General features: G+C 44.0%; 1 protein-coding gene across 1 annotated transcript in view; it reads right to left on the reverse strand.

Moving 5' to 3' along the window:
• Positions 1-379: 379 nt before the first annotated feature.
• The window catches only part of LOC138968759 (delta-like protein B), a 50,948-nt gene continuing 26,174 nt past the window's right edge, over positions 380-25,153 (reverse strand). The window contains exons 2-8 of the mRNA XM_070341403.1: positions 22,689-23,186; positions 18,725-18,785; positions 17,266-17,523; positions 16,423-16,614; positions 14,135-14,308; positions 13,432-13,635; positions 380-2,458 (exon numbers count right to left, since the gene is read on the reverse strand). Of these exons, the coding sequence (XP_070197504.1) occupies positions 1,743-2,458; positions 13,432-13,635; positions 14,135-14,308; positions 16,423-16,614; positions 17,266-17,523; positions 18,725-18,785; positions 22,689-23,186 (2,103 nt within the window). The 3' untranslated portion in view covers positions 380-1,742. The remainder of the gene's footprint in view (positions 2,459-13,431; positions 13,636-14,134; positions 14,309-16,422; positions 16,615-17,265; positions 17,524-18,724; positions 18,786-22,688; positions 23,187-25,153) is intronic.

Genomic DNA, 25,153 nt, shown 5'->3' on the forward strand with positions numbered 1-25,153 from the left:
GGCTTACTGTCCGGGCGTGATTTCCGGTATTGAATATTCATAACAGCCGTCGTCACCCCCCGCGGGTTAGGGGGAAGAATTTACCCGATGCTCCCCAGCATGTCGTAAGAGGCGACTAACGGATTCTGTTTCTCCTTTTACCCTTGTTAAGTGTTTCTTGTATAGAATATAGTCAATGTTTGTAAAGATTTTAGTCAAGCAGTATGTAAGAAATGTTAAGTCCTTTGTACTGGAAACTTGCATTCTCCCAGTAAGGTCATATATTGTACTACGTTGCAAGCCCCTGGAGCAATTTTTTTATTAGTGCTTTTGTGAACAAGAAATAATTAACAAGTGGCTCTATCCCATCCCCCCCCCCCCTTTCCCCGTCGCGATACAGTGGTCGCCGCTTAATAAAACCACTTCTGGACCGACGAAAAATGGCTTTAATAAGCGGCGGATTTATTAACCGGCGGTCCAGGAATACGTCATTTTCGAAAGAAAAAAAATCTCTTTTGTTTACGTCACTCAGTCACTTTTTCGTCATTTACACTTGTTTGAATCTAAACAAAACTTCACGAAGGATGTTGAACTTTTGTTTTAATTATGTACATGTACGTGTACTTTGATCACTTCGGTACATCAATAATTTCACTGTCACCGTCACGAACCATTACTCGTCAGAGAAGAACGATTTTATGAGTGTTTGTTTGTTGGTCGTCTTCCACATCAGAACAAGATAATGTGAGTTTTAGTCACAAACTACGTGATTTCTCTGAGAAAACTGGCTTTAATAAGCGGCGGGTTGGTTTTATTAACCGGCTTTTTCTAATACATAAGATATAGTGATAAATCCGGACCGTCTGAAATCGGCTTTTATAAGCGGCTGGCTCTATTAACCGCGGTTTTATTAAGCGGCGTCCACTGTATAACCTTGAACGGTTGAAAACGACGTTAAACACCAAATAAAGAAAGAAATAACAGCCGTCCAGCACCAAAACGAGGCGCCATTGTTGCAGAGGAGCAAGTCCACGAAAATAAATTATTTGAAAATTTCTCACGCTCGACAGAAAGCAGCCAGGATGTTCCTGTTCGGTGAGCGTTCAAATGGAAGTATGCTTGTACTGTATGTAGACGCTCGGGGAGCTCTGTGATGGTTTAAGGGAGGCTTACTGTGCCTTTAATATAACAGTACACATTGTCAAAACCTCACCGAAGCTCAAACATCAGGATCTGTGAGGTTCAACCAAATTAAAGCTACAATCCAAGCTGAAAATCGAAACTCATTCGGCTGATTGAAATCCTTTTCATGAAATCCGATTTCGTCAGATAACCACTGCATTTCACCCGTTTAACTGCAGTTGACCGACTGCGTTGCTGGCCATGAAATCCGCCCCAGATTCCGTTCGTGTTCTACTGATCTGCGGAGTCAGTGTGACTAGAGTTAGCATCAGCCCCACACACCTTCCTCTGGTTTCACTGCTTAGCAAGCGGGCCTGTCGACACAAGAAGCGATAGGACACACCTATAAACACCTCGTTGTCATTGGTTGAACGAGAGCACGTGCGTTCGACTCCAGAAGAACGTGCCATGGATTTTCTCAATTATTCGTCAGAGCTTCAGAAGAAACAAGTTTCCTGTTTCGAGCTTGACTACCGGAAAAATTAGCAGGATTCTGTTCTTTTACTACCACAACTAGAAGACTGGCGTAGTTTCAGTTGTGCGAATAATTAAAAAAAAACAACAAAAAAACCGAACCGTCTTCAGGACTGCACCTCTGGGCAGAAATAAATCAACTGAAAGCAGTTTACTACACTTTGCAACACAGTCAAGATCAAAGACAGAAAAACAAGTTTACTGCACACAATCTGAGAAGAAGAGTTTGGAGCTTGAAAGTTTCTCGGGAGCTCTCCAGGTCCACCCCCTGAATCCTCCACTTTCTCTTCCCCACCCACCGCTTCAGTAACCCCAGCCACTTCGTCACTCTCTACCGTGTTCTCGTCAGTGGCAGACACCCAGTCCAGAGACACCGTGGTCCCTTCCCTGCTCTCGCACAGGGCTCCCCCGAACCCTAGCGCGCATGCGCACATCACCTCCCCGTGTCTCGTCTTCCGACACGTCCCCCCGTTCAGACACGGCTGCTTGCGACACACCAGGCTCGGCGGCGGGATCTGACACACGCTTCCGGTGTAACCGTGTGCGCATGCGCAGTGGAATGTAGGTGCGGTTCGGAGGCAAGTTCCGCCGTGGAGACAGGCGATGCCGACGCAGGGGTCAATGGGCACCTCGCAGCGCTGTCCGGAGAACTCTGGACGACACACACAGCTCGGGGTGTAGCCTGCGCCCAACGTGATGCACTTGCCGTGATTGAAGCACTTGTAGCCGAGACAGGGGTCAAGGGCGAGGTCACAGTTTCGGCCAGCGTGCCCCTGGGTGCACTCGCAGTGGTATCCGTTGACGCGGTCCCGACACACGCCTCCTGCACATGGTACAGACAGAAAACAATCAGTGGTATTCGATCGTCCAAAGAGTAACTGACTATCAAAGAAAGATGCACATGCAATAGTGAAAATAAAATACACAAAAGATGAGCCTACTCAATGCCTCATTTCAAACTCTTTCTAGAGGGTTAAGTTTATGAATCTAATAAACTTAATGTTGCTACATGCTGGCAAGAACATGCATATGCTGCTCCTGGGCTAATTTATTTTGATTATTTATCACCAGTCCAAGAAGCGGTTTCACCAGTTAAAAAGCGGCCCTTAAAAGGTCTTGCTTCTGGGGCGATTTACCTTACCACGAAGCCTTTGCTGAATGCAACCAGCTTTGCCAAGATTTGTTGTCGAAGTTGTAGACAAGTCAAGTCAATATCTATTTTTAAAAAAACCTAGGGGGTCAAGTGTCTCAAGGTGTATACCAAACAGCAATCTTACTATACAAAGGGACGTAAGCGCTCTCAAGATATAGACAACAGAACCAGTCTACTTGCCCCTGGGAGAATAAAAAGCATTTTAATGAACGAACGACTTTCATACTCAATCCATCACAGGTCCCAAGCAGGGAAACGTGAGAGACATATTCATCTGGCGGCAGTAATCAGACCTCCACGGTCGTCTTGCCAGCAAAACATCAATTATTTCGTAACCTCACCTCCAGTCCACTATCACTACCGACTTAAGATCTCACAGAAACATAACAGTTTACGCACGCAATTACCCAATGCTCTTCAATTTTTTCTGACGGGCAAAAAGCGTTGATAAAGTTGCCCAGGAAGGGCGATGTTTTAAGGGGTGAATAACGAGCCGAATGACATGACATAGCAATCAACTAATATCCGTTTTTCTTTGAGCTTTTTTTTTCTCGCCTGAGGTTACCTGTTCAAGCTTCTACAACTCAGCATTCCACTACATCATTTGATTATTTCATTTATTTTTTAAAACTATTTATAAGTGTGATGTTGAAAAGGGATTCAAAGCCGAATTAAGCAGTTGGCGAGCTGCGTGAATTCTTTTGATAAACATCGTTTCTCTCACATTGAACATTCTCCGTTCATTAAAAAAAAACAAAAAACTCACACCTGCAGGAACAGTTTCGTCCATAAAACTACTCATACGTTTTTCAAAGATCCTTCTTTTGAAGAGACAAAGTCCTGGATATTGGTATTAAAAATGATTAGGTGAAGGATTTTGGAATACAAGAAAAGTTCATGGTTGCAACAGTTGCAGACCAAAAATCTCTCTTGAAATAAGTAATTACTCGAAAACTTCAACTTGTAATTTCTTTCTCAAAAGGATTCTAAATGTAGGCGCGGTCCTGTATGAAGCCGGGAAATTTGTCCCAAAAAAGAGCGCTCGAATGAAGCTGTCTTGTTGTTCATAGTCACGTCTCAGAGCCACTCTGATCTTAATGGAAAACATGCACACACAGCCTTTCATATCTTAGAGCGCGTGTCATGCACTCACATGTGCATGCAACCATGAACAAAAAGTGAAGAGCTAATAGACTGTAACAAAGGAGTAGTTCTGACTAGTACATGTATTATCTCATTCGGTACAATTTGAAAATGCTGGGAAAGATACACGCCAATCCTTGCAGCTGATTATTTAGATTGACAAGACTTTTTCGACAAGTAAAAACAAAATCACTGTTTATATTCTTAATTGCTAGATTGTTCCTAAGCACGCAGCAGTGGTTTGCGACATGGTTGATGTTGTCTTTATACTATCAGCAACGCCTCATAAGAAGAAAAATACCTCATTCAAAGAAGCTATAAGTCCAGTTCTATCACTCCAAGAAAACATTTCTCTGATAGAAAGAAAAGCTGAATCCTAGTTTGTCTTTGCAAACCTTTTAAAGTGTCAAAAACGACACGCTCTAGAAAAGCAGACCAGTCAAAAGTAATGAATTACTCTCAAGGAGTGAGCAACCTCTGCTATCTTTCATGACAGCCACTGAATTAGAAGCCAACACTCTCTCTGGTATACTCATTCAAAGCCAATACTCTACCTCACGCAAAGCAAAACATCTCTATCTACTTCTCCTTTAAAAAAAATGTGGTTAGTTTAAATGCGTTCATTCACGATGAAAACTGAATGGTTAGTTATTTTCGGAAATGCACGAATGTAACGCATCAGTGGAGCTTTTCCAAATTCAACACTATCAGCCCATCGCTTAAAACAACGATAAACAAACTTTCTCTATTTATTTCTTATTTTACATAAAAGCATTTTGGGTAAATACGTCTTGATTCACGATGAAAACTGCGTGGTGTTTTGTTTCGTACATTCATGAGCGAACCGGGGCAGCTAAGCTTTTCCTAGTATCTTTAAAAACAACACATAGGAACCGGTTGTTTGGGGATATTATTCACTTCGACTCAAACGCCGTAGGTGAATCTCCTGGCACTCACTCTTACATCAATAAACCGTTGGATTGTGAAAAAAGAAAAAAAAAACAAGCAACTGAGAGAAAGTAAACTGGATTTGGTTAAAAGCAGAGATCGGAAAATTTCCACTATTTTAACGGTAACATGTTTACACCATCTGAGATTAAATCAGCAATCAGTCACAGGTATTGGCATTTCTTTTGACAATGGTTGTTGTTTCCTTCGATAATTAGTATGTAATGTCGGTGTTTTACATTGGATTGACTGTTTTGCGTAACAGAGTGACTGGTTTGTGCGAGAGGCAGGATTCGCATCTGCATTGGAATACGTACCGTCGAGATAATGGCTTCCGCTGTCGCTGCCTGCTTTAAAGCATAGTGTGACCTCAGAATAAAAAAAAATTGCAGTACAGATGTGATATGTAGAATCTTGCGTAAAGATTGGCAGCGATGTCAGGTCACACTTCCTACGGAAGCAGCTCTGTTTAATGAGGGGAAATAAGAAGCTTTGAAATCATCTTATTGGACGAATTGTAACGACACTATCTACTATATAAACACATTCGTTTATTATTTGTTTTTCGTTTGATTTACACGTTCATCAATATTCCGTGAAGAACCCGTGAATTGAGTCTTGGGTTTGGGGTTTGGCAGTCTATTTGCTTAGGATTTTTGTCAATACAATATTCGCAAAGCAATTATTTTGTCAAGTCATTCAAAGCTGCGAACGCCGAGTAGTCACACACTGAAGATTCTTTAACCGCTACCCATACCTTCTCCGAATGAAAGGTTCGAAAAATATATCCACATTCACATACACTCAAAGATACAAGGACACAGACGCATGAAAACAAAAAAACACACACACACACACACACACACACACACACACACACACACACACACAGTCCTGTGCGCGCGCGAATACGCACGGGACTGAACAAGACACGAAAGTAGTAGGCAAAAAATGAGTCAGAACTAGCTGATCGAAACACACACACAAACACACACACACAAGACCAGATGAGTCATTTCTTTCTTTATTTGGTGTTTAACGTCGTTTTCAACCACGAAGGTTATATATATCGCGACGGGGAAAGGGGGGGGGGGGGGTGGGATAGAGCCACTTGTTAATTGTTTCTTGTTCACAAAAGCACTAATCAAAAATTTGCTCCAGGGGCTTGCAACGTAGTACAATATATGACTTTACTGGGAGAATGCAAGTTTCCAGTACAAAGGACTTAACATTTCTTACATACTGCTTGACTAAAATCTTTACAAACATTGACTATATTCTATACAAGAAACACTTAACAAGGGTAAAAGGAGAAACAGAATCCGTTAGTCGCCTCTAACGACATGCTGGGGAGCATCGGGTAAATTCTTCCCCCTAACCCGCGGGGGGCCAGATGAGTCAGAAGTAGGCGATCGGTGGACACTTTTGCAGATGAGCAAAGATGATGTATTCGTCCCCAAGAATCGATTCCCGGGGGTGAGTCATCCGACCATCGTAGTAGATGTTATAAGTAAAGGTCGGTCTGTGGGAAAAGTAGAGAACTTCTGACCTTGCACTGAAGTTATGAGTTGGAAAGGGTTAACGACCTTTAGCTGGTTATTGGCTTGCAACTCCTTCCAGAGAAGAAAAAAAAAAGAAGGGGGGGGGGGGGGTGTTTTGGAAAGTGTATAGCTATTCAAATTTTCCCTTTCAGTTTTATTCAAGCAGTCTTTGCGTATTTACAACGTATTTTCAAAGTAAAAGCGATGTACAGTAGTAGAAACCAACCAAATTCGATTTGTGTCTACTTCTTGATTATTATGGTGGAGCTGCTGCTTTTGATAGAAGCGATTTTGGCGACAATGTTGTCCAGTTAAGTCCCCCCCCCCCCCCCTTATAACCCCCCTCCCCGCTGTAATAAAGATGCATCAATCATCGCTTGGCGGAGTAATTGGGCCTGAGCGGAAGGGACTGGGGGTAAAGCAACAAAGGGAGTGAAATCCGTTAACCTTGTCATCTCCATCTTTCAACACGATGTGGTGCAGTATTCAGGCATGGGAATTGTCCGTGAAATCGCGGATTTCCGCGAAAAGGAAATTACGTTTCAGCGAAAAAAAAGGTACATTAAATTATATATATATACTATTGTCTCTCTATCCATTATTTGCTTACACGAGAACTATCAAAATATTGGTCTAAAATGCTAAAATTCATTTTCCTTCCGGGGGGCTTCGACCCCCCCTGTTCCCCCCAACGGGGCTCTGTACCCCGCCGGGGCCCAGGCGACCCCTGGACCTCGGCCTATTTTCAGAGTTTTTTCTTTTTTGGCATTCTCATGCCTGAGTATATTTGTTCGTCAGTCAGACTGAAAAAAATAGAGAGAGAGAGGGGGAGGTAGAGCGTGTGTGGGTGCGTGTGTGTACGTGTGTGTGTGCGAGTTTGCTTATAAATGTGAGTGCGTATGTGTGTTAGTTTCCAGTCTTGGCCACGCTGCCTCTTTATTTTGTTTGGCATTCGCGGGACACCTCTGCCATCACACATGCAATGGCTAGTAAGCTTACTTGTGAACGTTGTCCAGTATTTTCTGATTTCAACCAGTCAAATAGCAAATATCACCGTTAAACGCAATCCCAGCTTCTTGTTTACTTCGAGCGCCACACAGACACACTCACACATGCACATGCAAACAAAATAAAAAATAAAATTACACATACGCCTAAAAACTAAACACACACACAGCAGTGCTCAATCTTAATTTCGCAGTTTATTATTTTGAAATTTGCCAAGGAAATTAGAGGGCTCTTGATGCCGAATGGTGAATGCAGCAAAAGCATCTTAATAGTTGACGTATAGTGATTACCTTATTGCCCATGCAATATGTGTTATATCGGACGACGTCCGGAATAAGCGCCCAGCAAACCTGTCAGAGCGAGAAATAAAGATGAAGTCACGCATCAGTCATGAGTGCGGTGGCGTGAAATAAAGATTAAACATCCGTTCCCGGCGTGACGTAAAGATGGAATTAGAGTCCTTCCCGTGCACATGATTCGAGTCAAACTAAATCCCAGATCTCTCAAGGCCTTTACATGGGATAACCCCTTCCCTCAACTTAGACACCAAACAACAACAGTCAGGCTGCTTTCTGTGCTCAGTGGGATTGTCTGTGTGTCTGTGTGTCTGTGTGTGTCTGTCTTTGTGTGTCTGTCTTTGTGTGTGTCTGTTTTTGTCTGTGTGTGTGTGTGTCTGTGTCTGTCTGTGTCTGTCTGTGTCTGTCTTTGTGTGTGTCTGTGTGTCTGTTTTTGTCTGTGTGTGTGTGTGTGTGTGTGTGTCTGTCTTTGTGTGTCTGTCTTTGTGTGTGTCTGTTTTTGTCTGTGTGTGTGTGTGTCTGTGTCTGTCTGTGTCTGTCTGTGTGTCTGTCTGTGTGTCTGTCTGTGTGTCTGTCTGTGTGTCTGTTTTTGTCTGTGTGTGTGTGTGTGTGTGAAAAGGAACACTGTGAACGGAGGGCAAACAGCGTTATGAAACGATTTCGTCTATTTTTCTAACTAACTTACACTCATCGTAGCTACGATACGCCATACATTCTTTTAAACTGGAAAAATTGTCGGTTTAAACTCGACAACATTGCCATTATGTACTGCTCTATAGTCCACTTGGTACCTGTGTGAATATCATGCGTATTTCTTTGATTTTGTTTGATTTTTTTTTTTAATGTGTCTGGGTGTTGTATTTATTGCATTTTCCCCGCTCGTAAAGCGCTTGCAGTTCTTATTGGATTTTGCGCACACAAGAAAGTAATGGAACGGGTACCTGGCCCAGGGAGGGAAAAACGTGAAGGCAGTAAGGGAGAGGAGATGGGCACCGCCCTCATAAAGCGTAAAAGCATTGTTACGCGATCGCTAGGACCACAACCGACTGTGTCAGTAGCACTGACGGAAGGGTTGAAACTCTGGTAAAGATGAAATAAAGCGGCGGTTATTAAAACACCTGGCCTGGCGAAGCTGTAAAAGATAAAAATAAAACAAGAATGGAACGTTATTGGAACGTTTAATCTATGACAACACAAAACGTTGTATTTACAGTACGTCGACCCAGTGTATTGTAAATGTAACGTTTTGTTTTGTCCTTCTTCTTCTTCTTCTTCTTCGTTCGTGGGCCGAAACTCCCACGTACACTCGTGTTTTTTTGCACGAGTGGAATTTTACGTGTATGACCGTTTTTTACCCCGCCATTTAGGCAGCCATACGCCGTTTTCGGAGGAAGCATATGCTGGGTGTTTTCGTGTTTCTATAACCCACCGAACTCTGACATGGATTACAGGATCTTTTTCGTGCGCACTTGGTCTTGTGCTTGCGTGTACACACGGGGGTGTTCGGACACCGAGGAGAGTCTGCACACAAAGTTGACTCTGAGAAATAAATCTCTCGCCGAACGTGGGGACGAACTCACGCTGACAGCGGCCAACTGGATACAAATCCAGCGCACTACCGACTGAGCTACATCTCCGCCCGTTTTGTCCAAAATAAAACGTTCCAATAACCTTGTTTCTTATTCTGAATGTTGGAACGTTAGCAGTCAATTTGTTTTTGGATTGCTGATTGCTGAAGATGAATCCTGTAAATCACATCAGTCCAGGCGTTTACATAGAAAAAGAGCGTCCTTGCATTTCGACGCTGACCCAAAATCTATGTACAGCCTGGCTGTTAGCCATGCTCAGTGGTACTTTTTTTCTGAATCAAATTTTCTAACAAGAAAAATATTAAACTGCGAAATTAAATAAGCAATTTGTTTTTACTTAGCACAGGGACCAATCAGTTGGGTTTTTTGCGGTAGGGGGAGGTGGGGGAAGGGGGATGTGTCCAAATATTTGAACACACACACACATGCACACACACATACACACAAATACACACACCATCACCCTCGTCTTGATCCCCAGTCTAAAAACATTTAGTCAGAACTTGAATACATGTATAAACAAAATTTAAAACAAATCAAATCAAGGTCTGCAGTATAAGTTTGTACCGGGCACTTAATCTCAGCAGTGAAAACTTCACACACTCTTACAAAATTTATTTGGGAGAAAAAAATCCACCTTACTTCTAATACGAATCATAAGGATGTCTTACATTCCGTTAGTGTCAGATAGTTGGCTGGCTTTCCAGACGCTAAGTGTTGCAGCCGCAGAGGTATGGTGACGCCTTAAGTGGCGCCCTTCATGTTACTCCACACATTGCAAGGTACGCTGACAGCGCAAGCCATTTTGCCAATAAGGTATTCATCAGCATAGCTCCTAACTCGTGAAGTGTAATATATGGAATCATTGATCATTCTTCAAAGAACAAAAACAAAAACTTCCAACGATAAGATTTTATTTCGTACAAAAACTTGTTTTTATAAACATCACTTCATACACGCCGACACCATATCACTATAAATCTGTCTTCTGCGTGGCAAATAAACTCACACATTTACACACACAAATACACCCCCCTCCCACACACACATACATTGGTATATCCCTTCCAAATACCAAGAACCTCTACTCTTCAAAAGTCATCTTGTATCTATAGGCACACTCCTTCCCTTGAAAACACGGTTCGGCTCACCATGAAGTTTTAATTGCATGGAATAAGACCATCCCACCAATAATCAACAGACCGAGTATAAGTGAGAGCTTTATAATGAATTAATTTTGTAAACCTTACAAGTGTTGCTTTTTATGTTAGGACTGTAAATTACCAAACGAAGCAGTCAACTTTTGGTACGTGTCCAAGTGGAGGGGTGGTCTAATCGCATGTAAAAGGCTGACCAGATCCCAGACTGTGAACCGAACTACATGTATTTAAACGAGAAAAAGTGTGGCTTTAAGCCCTTACATGAATATATTCCACACATTGACTGGGTGGCCGAGTGGTAACGCACTTGCGCTCGGAAGCGAGAGGTTGCGAGTTCGACCCTGGGTCAGGGCGTTAGCAATTTTCTCCCCCCTTTCCTAACCTAGGTGGTGGGTTCAAGTGCTAGTCTTTCGGATGAGACGACAAACCGAGGTCCCTTCGTGTACACTACATTGGGGTGTGCACGTTAAAGATCCCACGATTGACAAAAGGGTCTTTCCTGGCAAAATTGAATAGGCATAGATAAAAAATGTCCACCAAAATACCCGTGTGACTTGGAATAATAGGCCGTGAAAAGTAGGATATGCGCCGAAATGGCTGCGATCTGCTGGTCGATGTGAATGCGTGATGTATTGTGTAAAAAATTCCATCTCACACGGCATAAATAGATCCCTGCGCCTTGAGTCCGAGTCTGGAGATACGCGCGCGATATAAGACTTCATATAACATTTAGCAGCGGTTGTCGAAAGGCCGTGGCAACATTTGGCTAGGTACTGACAACGTTTGTCTGAAGGGGGAAGAGAGATGAGAAGATGATGAAGGATATAATCGCAGCAAGAAGTGAAAAGGCGCACTTTCCTGACTACTAAATCTGAGCAAAAACTTCTGAAGAACGTTTTGATAGTGTCCGTTGTGGTGAAGTGTTATTTAAACTGTTGATTAATGGAAGACCAGAGACTGAGAGTCAGTGGATGTAATAGTGTGCAAAGAGAGAGTGAGAGACAGAGAGAGAGAGAGAGAGAGAGAGAGTGAGAGACAGAGAGAGAGAGGGAGAAAGAGCATGGATGCGGGGAAGCCAATAATGTTTACAGTAGACGAATAAAGTCACGGAAACACCAAAATATGAAACTGATATACATGGAATAAAACAAACAGCGAAAAGGAAAGCACATACGTGAATGTGCGATATATTCAATTCATGCACACAAAGATAACCCGCCAACACTGAACGAGAACATTCATCAAGCCTGTCAAGCAGCAACTAAAAGTCAAGGCAAAAGGCAGAAGCGTTCAGACCCCTTTCCTAAGACACACCAGGGCCGGACTAGGCGAAGAGGAGGGGGGGGGTTGCCAGTGGTGGCCCAGGGGGATGTCCCCCCTGGCGGCAGGGGCGGATCAGTTCATTTTATGACTAGTTTTTTTCAAAAGTATATTTTGAAGATATGGGTGTGAAGGCGCGAAGCGCCGAGCCGACGGCGCGAAGCGCCTAGCTTGCTAGGGGGGTCCGGGGGCATGCCCCCCCGGAAAATTTTGAAAAAAAGGATGCAAAATGGTGCAATCTGGTGCATTCTGAGGATGATCATTACCAGTTTCAGGCAGCAGATTTTGTCACTGATTAATACCCCCAAAATTGAAACTCAATGTAAAATAAAGAAATGCATACCTCATTCAATATTTTTATTTTTTGGCTGGTGGGGGGGGGGGGGGTCCGAAAACCCTAGAACCCACCCCCCCCCCCCTCGTTGTGGGGGTCAGGGGGCTTCGCCCCCTGAAGCTGACGGGTAGGTCATATTCTGAGATAAGAAAATGGTCGCTCCTTGCATAAAACGGCATAAAATAAGCAATAATAAAAAAAAAATTAAATAAGTAAGGTACATGTTTAGGCTAGGGGGGGGGGGGTTGCGCAACCCCCATAACCCCCCGGTAGTCCGGCCCTGCACACACTGGTACACACACACACACATGCCCCCGCCTCTCAAAGAAAACAACATTAAAACAAGTCGCGTAAGGCGAAAATACAATATTTAGTCAAGTAGCTGTCGAACTCAGAATGAAACTGAACGCAATGCCATTTTTCAGCAAGACCGTATACTCGTAGCATCGTCAGTCCACCGCTCATGGCAAAGGCAGTGAAATTGACAAGAAGAGCGGGGTAGTAGTTGCGCTAAGAAGGATAGCACGCTTTTCTGTACCTCTCTTTGTTTTAACTTTCTGAGCGTGTTTTTAATCCAAACATATCATATCTATATGTTTTTGGAATCAGGAACCGACAAGGAATAAGATGAAAGTGTTTTTAAATTGATTTCGACAATTTAATTTTGATAATAATTTTTATATATTTAATTTTCAGAGCTTGTTTTTAATCCGAATATAACATATTTATATGTTTTTGGAATCAGCAAATGATGGAGAATAAGATAAACGTAAATTTGGATCGTTTTATAAATTTTTATTTTTTTTTTACAATTTTCAGATTTTTAATGACCAAAGTCATTAATTAATTTTTAAGCCACCAAGCTGAAATGCAATACCGAAGTCCGGGCTTCGTCGAAGATTACTTGACCAAAATTTCAACCAATTTGGTTGAAAAATGAGGGCGTGACAGTGCCGCCTCAACTTTCACGAAAAGCCGGATATGACGTCATCAAAGACATTTATCAAAAAAATGAAAAAAACGTTCGGGGATTTCATACCCAGGAACTCTCATGTCAAATTTCATAAAGATCGGTCCAGTAGTTTAGTCTGAATCGCTCTACACATACACACACACAGACAGACAGACACACACACACACGCACATACACCACGACCCTCGTTTCGATTCCCCCTCGATGTTAAAATATTTAGTCAAAACTTGACTAAATATAAAAACAAAACAGCGACGCACTAAGCTAATCAACAAGCCAGCCAACAAGCCACAGAGACAGACCAACAAAAAAACTAAATAGAAATACGCACCATGTTTACAAGGGTCAGAATCACACTCATTGATCTCCTCCTCGCACCACGTGCCAGTAAATCCGGGTCTGCACAGGCACCGGAAGTGACGTCTCTGGCGTGTGCATGTGCCGTTATTACGACACGACGAGGGGCCGCAACTCACTTCTGCATGCTGACATCGTGCGCCTTCATGGCCTCGTCTGCAGCGACACAGGCGCTCTGCTCCCTGCATCTGAGGGCAGAGAGTGTCTATGGGATGACCATCATTTTGGTGAAAGCCAAACCAAGGTATATATTGAGGCAAGTTCTTTCCCTGTAAAACACTTGGGCTCACAATGTCAGATCTGCTTGGCTTTTGCATGGCGTACGACCACCCGGCCGGCACTCAGGGCACGTACCAAATATCAAGCGCCTAAGTAGTTTTTTCTCCATTACAATCAGTTCAGTGGCTTGAGAGAATTAGAGATAAAACCCAAAAGAATTAATCCTGAGACTATTTGTGTGTGTTTATGAACACCTGACCAACAGACTATTCGTGGTTCAATTTAACTGACCGGGTCCGGGTGATTCCCATCAAGAAAATTAATATCAGCAAACTCTTACTTAGGTAGCAACGGCTTTGAACCTCCACCTCCATCCACAGCCTTACATCACTTCTTCCTTCTTGACCTCATTTTTGAAACTTTCAAAGTATCATTGGTGTACGCGTGAGGTTAATCACGTGAGCTTACCATGCAAACGCCATTGTTGAGACAGTAACCATTGTAACAGATGGAATGCTGACAGTTGTCTCCCCCGTATCCTCGGGGACAGGAACACGTGTAGTTGTTGATGGCGTCATACGAACACGTTGCGCCGTTCTCACACGGTTGGTATCTTTCACAGTAGTAGTTATCTGAAAAAGAACACACAAAAATCACACAAACCACAAAGATTTAAGACGAGGCCCATGTACGCGTCACACACACACATACACACACACACACACACACACACACACACACACACACACACACACAAACCCGAAAAAACACAAAAACAAACTGAATGTCATTCTAGAAAACTTGCGAGCAGTTTAGGCGTGATACGATTTGAGCATTTTTACAATATCATAGGCGTTCGCTAATTGTGCGTGGAAAAAACATCTTCATGTACAATTGATTTTAAAATGTTTCAAAGCGATACAACAGCGACCGGTTGGCTTCCATCCATCTCAATAAGCTACGGGGATTTGAATCGATCTGAAAAGTTCTTTGAAAAAAGACCTTTTTAACAGTCCTAGAGCCAATCTTTGATTGATAAGAATGAATGGGAGACGTAGAGTTACAGGAATACTGTCCATTTTCCCCACTCGAAAGTCAGGAAAACACATTGACAAAAAGAGGAGAAAAAACCCACCTGAAATCGACTCGTTCTTTATGCGCTTGTAGCACGAGCAAAGACGATACATTGAGGGAGGTCCTGATCTAAATTAATAGTGATATAACTTTGTGTGTGTGTGTGTGTGTGTGTGTGTGTGTGTGTGTGTGTGTGTGTGTGTGTGTGTGTGTGTGTGTTAGAGAGAGCGAGAGAGAGAGGGAGGGAGAGAAAGAGAGATAAATGCGGGGAGACAGACAGACAGAGAAAGGAGAAACAGAGAGAGAGAGAGAGAGAGAACTAGAAAGTCAGAGAGAGAGAGAGAGAGAGAGAGAGCGAACTAGAAAGTCAGAGAGAGAGAGAGAGAGAGAGAGAGAGAGAGAGAGAGAGCGAACTAGAAAGTCACAGAGAGAGAGAGAGAGAGAGAGAGAGAGGCGATTGCAATGATAAAAGATCTGGATTTGGTCAAACTCAAATTGCTTCATAGCCCACTCAGGCCTGGTAAACATAAAAATCAGAAACTGACCAAAAAAAGCGAAAGAACATAAAAAGAAACGAACAACCAAACAAGCAAAGAAGAAAGCCAGACAGCAAATAAACACACCAGCAAACAAGTGAATAGCCCAGGCTGGTACACAGAAACTCCTTTGAACAAACCGCGTTCTTTGACGACCAGCTGTATCGTGTACGGTGATTGAATAATAACATCAAACACTTCTTTACTAAGCATTATCTACGTTCTGCTGCAGAAGTGTAAAGAATATTCCTGTTGTAATCATTTTATCGTGACGCGCAGAAGCACGAATGGCAGGAAAAACGCCTTGGCTGATTGCAACAGATGACGTAGCACTTCTGGCGATACAGTTCATCTAGTCATTTGTTTTCCCCCAAAGGTCATATCTCAGATATCTGCTTGCTTCCTCGCTCGCTCGCTCCGCCTGTCTCTGTTTCTGTCTGTCTGTTTCTGTCTGTCTGTCTGTCTGTTTCTGTCTGTCTGTCTGTTTCTGTCTGTCTGTCTGTCTCTCTCTCTCTCTCTCTCTCTGTCTCTCTGTCTCTCTCACTCTGCGCCCGGGCTCTTCTTTTCCTGAGAATATAAAGACCCCCCCCCCCCCTCGTAATTTTTTCTCTCTTTCACAAAAGTCACTCATACTGCCGATACAAGAGTTCGCCATGTAAGTCTTGTTCGCTGCCCACTGCTGCAGGCTCGGAAGGTAAGCGGTGACAGATGCAAACAAGATTTGACCGACTGTCCTTTATAGTGGTCGTCATTCAGAATTGCACACACTGTTCTCAGAGCCGCACAGTAAGATTGCCCTTGGATTTCCACCTGACGGAACGGACATTCGGTGGGACTGCACTACACAAATACTTTAGGCTCTTCCGACGGTGTCTCTAAACCAAGCAACAATCAGGAACATATGGACGGCTAACGTTCCAAATACAAGAATACAAAAACCCACAGGGGTTAGTTTATGGAACGTTTAATTTTAATTATGGACAAAACGAAACATATTCATCATCATCGTCAATTATTAGGTTCTAGACAAAACTCATGTACACTTTTATTATGCACTTGGTAGTTTTGTTTTGTCTCGAATCAAACGTTCAAAAAATTAACCTTTCTTGTTGTTTGGTCAAGTCAAGGAAACTGACCTATATTGCACAGCGACCCGCTCCAGCCCTGCTGACACAAACACTGCCAGGCGTCCGTGCAGGAACCATGGAGACAGTCTGGGAAGGTCTGGCACTGAGAACAGAGGGCACCCCGCCACCCCAGACGACAGCGGCACTGGTTCGGTGCTTCGCAGAACCCGTGAGCTGACCGACACTCCTCGCTGCACTCAGCTGGAACAAAATAGATGCTTATTCAAGTTATTGCGAGGACGATGTCTGTGACGACGACGTTGCTGTTCACGATGCAGATGATGATGATGATGATGATGATGATGATGATGATGATGATGATGATGATGATGATGAGGAGGAGGAGGAGGAGGAGGAATACGTCGACGACAACGATGATGATGATGATGATATTGACTCGATGATGACGATGACGCAGATGCAAATGATAACGACAACAAAGATGACGAGGAGGACGAAGAGAATGATCATGAGAAGAGCACAATGACAGGGAAGAACCGAACCTATCTATGTGCTAACTGAAGATTTGCTGAAAAAGCATTAAGATAACGGGGGGCGAGATGACGACAACGACCACAAAAACAATGATGACGATGCTGCTTTTGATGATGACAATGACCATAATAACGACGAAGACAACGGCAATAATGTTGACAACAACAGTGACGACGACGACGACGACGATGACAGAGTCACATAGATAGGCTACACCACCGAATTTAAGGTGGTGTAACAAAGTTCGACTCATCACAGTGCATAGCGCCCTCGGCGTGAGAAGAACAATCAAAAGGAAACTTACTATGCCCCTGACAGAATAATCACAATAAAGATGAGAAGTACGTTTGCACCTACCTCGGTCGCATGACTCCCCTTCCCAGCCAGGCAGGCAGACACGTGAACCGTTGACGTCACACCTGTTGTGGCCGAGGATTGGGTCGTCGCTTTCCCTGCATAGAACGTCACATCCGGGTCCGTAGTAGTTCTTGTCACACGTGACCCGGAAGCGGAAACTGAGGTCAGTGTGGTCGGTGGATGTGGTGTGATTTTGCCAGAGGGAGGAGGGGTGGAGCTGACCTCCTTGAACTGCGCGTGCGACGAGGTGGCTGGGGTCTGGGGAGTGAAAAGTAACAGCGAAGGTGAGTGTGCCTGAGTGTGATACATTGGGGCGGGGATATAGCTCAGTTGGTAGCGCGCTGGATTTGTATTCAGTTGGCCGCTGTCAGCGCGAGTTCGATCCCAGGTTCGGCGGAAATTTATTTCACAGAGTCAACTTTGTGTGCAGACTCTCTTCGGTGTCCGAACCACCCCCCGTGTATACTACATTGGGTGTGCACGTTAAAGATCCCACGATTGACAAAAGGGTCTTTCCTGGCAAAATTGCTTAGGCACAATTAATAATTGTCTACCATACCCGTGTGACTTGGAATAAGGCCGTGAAAGGTAAATATGCGCCGACATGGCTGCAATCTACTGGCCGTATAAAATTTCATCTCACACGGCATCACTGCACAGCGCCTAGAACTGTACCCACGGAATATGCGCGATATAAGCCTCATTGATTGATTGATTGATTGATTGTTGTGTGGATCTAGGCTTTAGCCCTTTTAGTCTGTGTGTGTATGTGTGTGTGTGTATGTGTGTGTGTGTTTGCTGGTGTTTGTTTGTGTGTGTGTGCACGGTGAGAATTAGTGGAGTGTGCGTGTGTATGTGTGTGTGTGCGTGTGTGTGTTTGTTTGTGTGTGTGTGTGTGTGTGTGTGTGTGTGTGTGTATGTGTGTGTGAAACACGTTTCATAGACACATTCTAGACACACAAACGTACTAACACGGACGTGCACACACGAATATAAACATGATTATTGCCAATCACACTGTCATAGATTAACACTGTACCCTCATATTCAACTGCAAATCGCTAAAACCTAAAATATAAAATAATCATCCAATATTATTGAATAGTACAGCGGTGAAGATGTGCGCGCTCATCACTTTGTACAAAGCTCATAATCTGGAAGATTCCTAACTCACCCGTACCCGTGCAGGCGTAGGTGAATAATTACATTTCGGAAAGTAAAACAAACACGCCATTTCCTGCATCAGCAGACAGCCACCTGGCCGAATCACTTTCCTCCACGAATACACCAGACATAGATCTTCGGACGCCATTACTCGTTATTAGATGAGCGGCTAAATGGGAAAAAAAGGCGCTTAGCTAAGGAGTTTAATGCACAGGCGGTACTCCCGAGCAAAGTTGGTATCATGCGAAAGATAAATGCATATTTTGTAGACAGCAAATGTCTTGTGTTTCCTCACCGTGTGTACTTCTGTTGCCGGATTCATCATGCCAGGCCTCCACGACCACTGTGTACGCTTCCTGTCAGACATAATTAAGACACACGTTTGCAGTTTATCATTACAGATACATGTAGCCGTGTGGAGATTTCATGGCCACTGTCTTTGCTTTTCTCTGCCAATCCCTGTCCCGTTTATTCCCCGTGAGGCGACCATGTGTGTATCACCGTATATTGCTATGATATGTTACGTGGATTTCCATCGGTCAATTGGGCAAAACTGAGCTCAGTGCAAAAGTGATATCGACGACATTTCTGTCGATATCAGTTTTGATATCGACGACCTCTTTATTGCTTCCCCACTTCAAAAACAAAAACACCTACATTTAAAAACAAACAAATATATATGAAAATGTAATTATCCCAGAATTTAGTTGAGCAAGTGACAAAAGACTTTTTGAAAGGAAAGACATTTTAAAATACTGAAAAGTACAAGAAAAGAGTGAACAAAAAGAAATATACTGTTCAAAAAAAGAAACGCATAGTTGCTACTTGCCAAATTTGTTTTATTTTTCGAAAAAATTAACAGAAAATCCAATATTTAGATTATTTGTTTGAAATTTGGTATGGACACAGTTGAATGCACACACAGTTCATTTGCATCTTCAAATCAATCAGTCAATCAATACGATTGGGTGCCGAGGCTGTCAAGTCAGTAGGGGGTGTGACTGCCTTGAGCAGCAACAACTGCCCGGCACCTTCTGGGCATGGACTGGATCAGATGCCGGATATCTTGCTGTGGGATGGTGTCCCACTCCTCCTGAAGTGCCTGCAATAGATCGCGGTGATTTGCCGGCGCTTCTTCTCGCCTGCGCACACGTCTGTCCAATTCATCCCAGAGGTGTTCTATCGGGTTCATGTCTGGCGACATGGATGGCCAGGGAAGCACCTGGACATGGTGGTCGGTGAGGAACTGGGTGGTGAGTCGTGCTGTGTGCGGGCGAGCGTTGTCCTGCTGGAATATGGCATCCTGGTCAGCCAGAAGAGGAAGGGCGTGTGGGCGCAGAATTTCCTCCACGTATCGCTGGGCAGTTATGCGCCCTTGGACGTGCACCAGGGTGCTCCTTCCAGCGGTATTGATCGCCCCCCACACCATGACGCCTCCACCACCATGAACGGGTGCCTCATCCACACAGTTGGGCGCGTAACGTTCGTTTACTCTCCGGTAGACCCCCCTCCGACCATCATGTCGCTGGAGCAGGAAGTAGGACTCGTCGCTGAACCACACGTGTCTCCAGTGATTCCGGACGGTCCAGCGAAGGTGCTGGTTGCCCCACTGCACTCGGTTCTGGCGATGGCGGCGGGTGAGGACAGCTCCTCTGTGAGGTCTGCGAGCTCTCAAACCAGCTTCATGCAGGCGGTTCCGCACGGTCTGGTCCGATAATCGGTGTGGCCCGGGGAGAGCCTGGACAGAAGATGAGGCCGACAGGAAACGATTCCGGAGGTGGCGGAGCCGTATGAAGCGGTCGTGAGCAGCAGTTGTCGCCCTTGGTCTTCCCGCTCGTGGCAAGTCAGCAACGGAGCCAGTGGCTTGAAACCTGACCCACAGTCTACTGATGGTGCTCTGGGACACGTGGAAGTGCCTGGCGATTGCACTTTGACTTTGGCCTGCTTGTAAACGACCCAATGCAATTTGGCGGTCTTCTCTGCTCAATCGGGCCATCTTTCGTCGCTGAATTGTCGTCTGATTTCTTTGTGGCGAACAATCCGCTTTTATGGGTTTTGGAAGACATGGTGAGAGCTCAATATTCCCCGAGTTTCACGAGATTACACTGAAGCATGACGAGTGGTCATGCCAAATGAGCAATTTTGACATTGTAGCCACTGATAACGCATGCGTCACGTGCAGAGCTCACGTGTGGCAATGGACGAAAGGTCGACGACCAGATAAACATTTTCTGCAGTTTGGTGGATATCCTTGTAGCCATATAACTAAATTAACCAAATATTACAAGCTATGCGTTTCTTTTTTTGAACAGTATAATAATCAGAGGGAGGGGTATGGAACAGCCAAAACTGAGACAAATACTTTTGTAATTTCTTTACAGTAAATACAAAATGTCCAGAGAATTAGCAATATATCTAACATTGACTGACTGTGTGATGATATCTTCTGCTATTGGTCTGTTTCGACATTGATATCAAAATCTCGACCTACGGTCTCGATTTTGATATCACTGTCTCAACAGACCATAGCAGAAGATATCATCACACAGTCCGTCAATATTGGGTAATGTCTTTGTTGTACTTGTGCTTAGGATGCTGTGTCGTGGTTGGTTGAATGTTTACATGCTGATAGGTTAATTCGTATTATGCGCGCGCGTTCGTCCCCCGATAGCGTGAGGCGGTCAGTCTGACCCGTCACAGTTGACGCGAAGGTGACAAGTGATTAAGTGATTTGAGACCGGCGATTTGTTGAACGGCCCCGCCATAACTTCGTTTGTTTAGTTCTGCATTGAAGAGTGAACTGTAAGTAGAGTTTGGTTCTTGTTTGTATTATTGTATTTGCTAGGTTTGATCAGGCCTATGATGTGTTATGAGCGTGTGATTGATGATTTGGTGTGCAAGTACTATGTGTTAGCCATTTTGATCGTCAGTAGTGACGTCATAGCGTCTGTTTCGTTGTTTTGCCCCTAACGCTATTTACCCGCTAACAATGTTCACTGTCACGCTTCGATATCCGTGATCGTTTGTTTAGGGAATTAGGTCTGTCTCTCCTTTCTCTCTCTCTCCCCCCCCCTCGTCCTTTTTAGTTCAGTTTAACTGCTGAGTATTTGTTATCGTTATGAAAATTTCCTTTGCGCTTCATTGTGTCATGTTCTTATGTTGTTTTCTTTTCTTTTTCATGTGTCCGCAGACACTGCCTTCTGGTGTATTTTAATAAAGACATGTTAGATCAACCTCTGTCTCGGCGTCTCATTTGAACGCTTCCTGGGCTATCCCCCCTTCCACTCAACCTTATCACATACAAATGACTCCTGTAACATAATTATCATTCGTGCAGGGGAGGCTTAAAATAGACTTCAACGGGTGATTTCACGGGTTTAGGCGAGCACGCTAACTCCAGCAGTTTAGATAAGATTGATATTAAAAATTCTTGTCATTATCCGATGGTATTAAACATTGTTCGGTTTTAAATGCCGCTTGCATTACATTATGCTTACTTCAATAAAAACGCATCAACATTGGGTATAGGAATAGTCCTTGTTTCCGTTACAGATGGAACAAAGGAAGAAAATGGTTACAAGTTGTATTTATGATGAGAATGGGGATGTAAAAAAGGAAGAGGAGGAGAAGAAGGGGGAGGGGGTCGAGGATGACGACAAAACGATTACGACGAAACCTATGATGATGATCGTGGGTGATGACATTGACAATGATAACGACGAAGATGACGACGACGACGACAATGCCAATGATAATAATGATAATGACAGTCAAGAGGACAAAAAGAAGGATGAGGATGACGACTAACTGTAAGTTTACCTCAGAAATTGACAATGTCAGAAAGAAAACACTCACAAACACATATTTCAACAACACATACATATTCATAGAAAAAATAAACGAATACAAGTCAGAGGTATTGTACATCAAATTGTCAATGTCCATTGTAGGTCAAACTTATTTGCATGACATTTGTAACAACATTAAACTCTCCGGAGATAGAAAGAGAGAGACAGAGACAGAAAGACAGAGACAGACAGAGAGAGACAGAGACAGACAGAGAGAGAAACAGAGTGAGAGAGAGAGACAGATAGACAGACACACAGACAGAGAGAGAGAGAAGAACACACACACACACACGCACGCACGCACGCACACACACACAACACACACACACACGCACACACACACACACACACGCAACACACACACACACACACACACACACACACGCACACACACACACACACAAAACTAACAGGCCAGGAGAAAGTGAAGGGAATGTTGACGACGGTGTCAGGGTCCACACCGCCCTCACTCAGCTGTCTCTCCTCCCACGTCCCGAAAGGATCCAACATGTTGCCCCCGAGCACGGGCGACACGGCGTCCCCGAACGTGCACATATACGCCAAGGTGAAGGTCCTTCCAGTTGGCAGAGGGTCCTGAAGATGGGAAAGACACACGCGCAAAAACGTCCTGCATTCCTCGCGACATTCCCACTCTTCGTCGTTTTCCTGACTGCTCGAGGCAAAGTCTTGGTCCCCTAGTTTGTTGCCGCTGTGTTCTGCGTGGTTGCTGCTGTCTTCGCTGAAGTCGTCGTTGTCGTTGTAGTCGCTGATGGCGTTGTCGTTGTCTCTGTCGGTAGCGATGACGTTACGGATGTGGTTGTGACGTGAGCAGCAGCGACCGTCTTGCGTCAGTCCCCAGCCGTTGATGAGTGACGTCAGTTGCACTTGGAATACTCCCGTGCTTTCTCCCTGCAACAGAAATCAGCGTCATTTTATGTTTGTGTTCATACTTTATATGTTTTATCATCCCATTGCTGAACAATTCTGGTCGCTTCCTTCACGTAGAAAGCTAGCAAGAAGAAGTGTCGCGCTTCCCAGGTGTGTGCGTGTTTAAAGTGTAATCCGTCACCTGCACATCTGGCAGAATAACCGTCGCCTTTTACGTGCAGGGGCGTTGACACAGGGATGGGCTTTGGATAACATCTCTGAGTCAGTACATAAAGTTGACCCGTGTCCACCTCGGTCTGGTTTCCAACCTATGATCCGAGGATTACCAGTTATATCAAATGAACTACCATACGTTATCTGTACAGCTGATAAAGAAGATGAACACCATGTTGTGTTTCTATGTCCTTTGTATCAAGATCTTCGAACGAAATATTTGAAAATCTCGAACTCTAAGCCGCTGCAACAACTTGTGCATTTCTGTGGTAGTAGTGAGGATAGTGTGATTAACAGCTTCAGAAAATTTGTGTTCTTCTGGTTACAGAAGAGACAAACCCTTATTAATCAGGCTCAGTTTGTTTGTTTGTTTGTTTGCTTAACGCCCAGCCGACCACGAAGGGCCATATCAGGGCGGTGCTGCTTTGACATATAACGTGCGCCACACACAAGACAGAAGTCGCAGCACAGGCTTCATGTCTCACCCAGTCACATTATTCTGACACCGGACCAACCAGTCCTAGCACTAACCCCATAATGCCAGACGCCAGGCGGAGCAGCCACTAGATTGCCAATTTTAAAGTCTTAGGTATGACCCGGCCGGGGTTCGAACCCCCGACCTCCCGATCACGGGGCGGACGCCTTACCACTAGGCCAATCGTGCCGGTATCAGGCTCAGTAATATACATGTCGTCAATGACACGGGTTTTAACGTATTTGTTGAATTTTATGCGTGACTATAATGTACAAGGAACTTAGTCGATAAATATCGACAGGGGGCGGACAAATGGTTTACATGTGAAATGTGTGTATATGGGTGTGGTTCTGAAACAAACAAACCATGTGAACCCCCCCATCCCACCGCTCGCGGGCTGAACGACTGACGTCACATGTCGCTTCGGTCTTTTCCTGAGAAGAACACCGCGTGTACATAATACACAATTCGATCGCGTAGCACTGCCAATGCACATTTTCGCAACGAAAACCGTGCTACTGTTTCTTGTGTGTTAAATCTGAAAGCAATATAAGTGAACGAACAATTGAAAACTGATATCACGTTACTAAACTCCCAAAAGTAATAAATTACTTCTGACTGCGGTACACAATACGGCAGTCACCTCTGCGAATGCTGTCGAAGAATCTAACCGAAAGTAAACATTCTGGGAATCTACGCGCATCGGCCTTGACGCAAGTTCAATACTTAGCCAATGAGCGCGCCGCGGCGAAGTTGGCCGCTGTAAGTCTCGCAGCGCTGGCTGGCTGAGCGAGTTGCGTGTCCATCCTTTTTTGGTCCAAGCCGCACCGTAGACCAGATTAGTAGGTGCTTGATTTTGGTATTTTGATTTTACATAACATTAAACCTTTCTTGGGGTTCATGGTCATGGCAACAGCCATAATACTATTATATCATGTATAATATTACATTTCAGCATATTTGAATTACATGTCATCATACCAAACTGTCATACATTTTTATTCCTACATCATTCTGATTGATCACAACCAAACCTACTATCAGTGGACACATCCAAATGTAAGCGCCTGTTCTTGACAACTTTTAATCGATCTAAAAATAGCAACTTGCTGGGCCCTCTGCCGCCAACAGACACTGTTTGGCCTGTAGGTAAAATGTACAATGTATTTTCTGATTTGTGCACAAAAGCTTTATTGTCACTGTATGTTTAAAAGACCATGGTCATATTTGTAAAAAAAATGTTAAATTAGAAAATAAATAACATTTTGGTTCATGATTTTTCCTACACCTGTGCTAAAAA

Source organism: Littorina saxatilis, linkage group LG6 (assembly GCF_037325665.1).
Source record: "Littorina saxatilis isolate snail1 linkage group LG6, US_GU_Lsax_2.0, whole genome shotgun sequence".
Lineage (NCBI taxonomy): Eukaryota > Metazoa > Mollusca > Gastropoda > Littorinimorpha > Littorinidae > Littorina > Littorina saxatilis.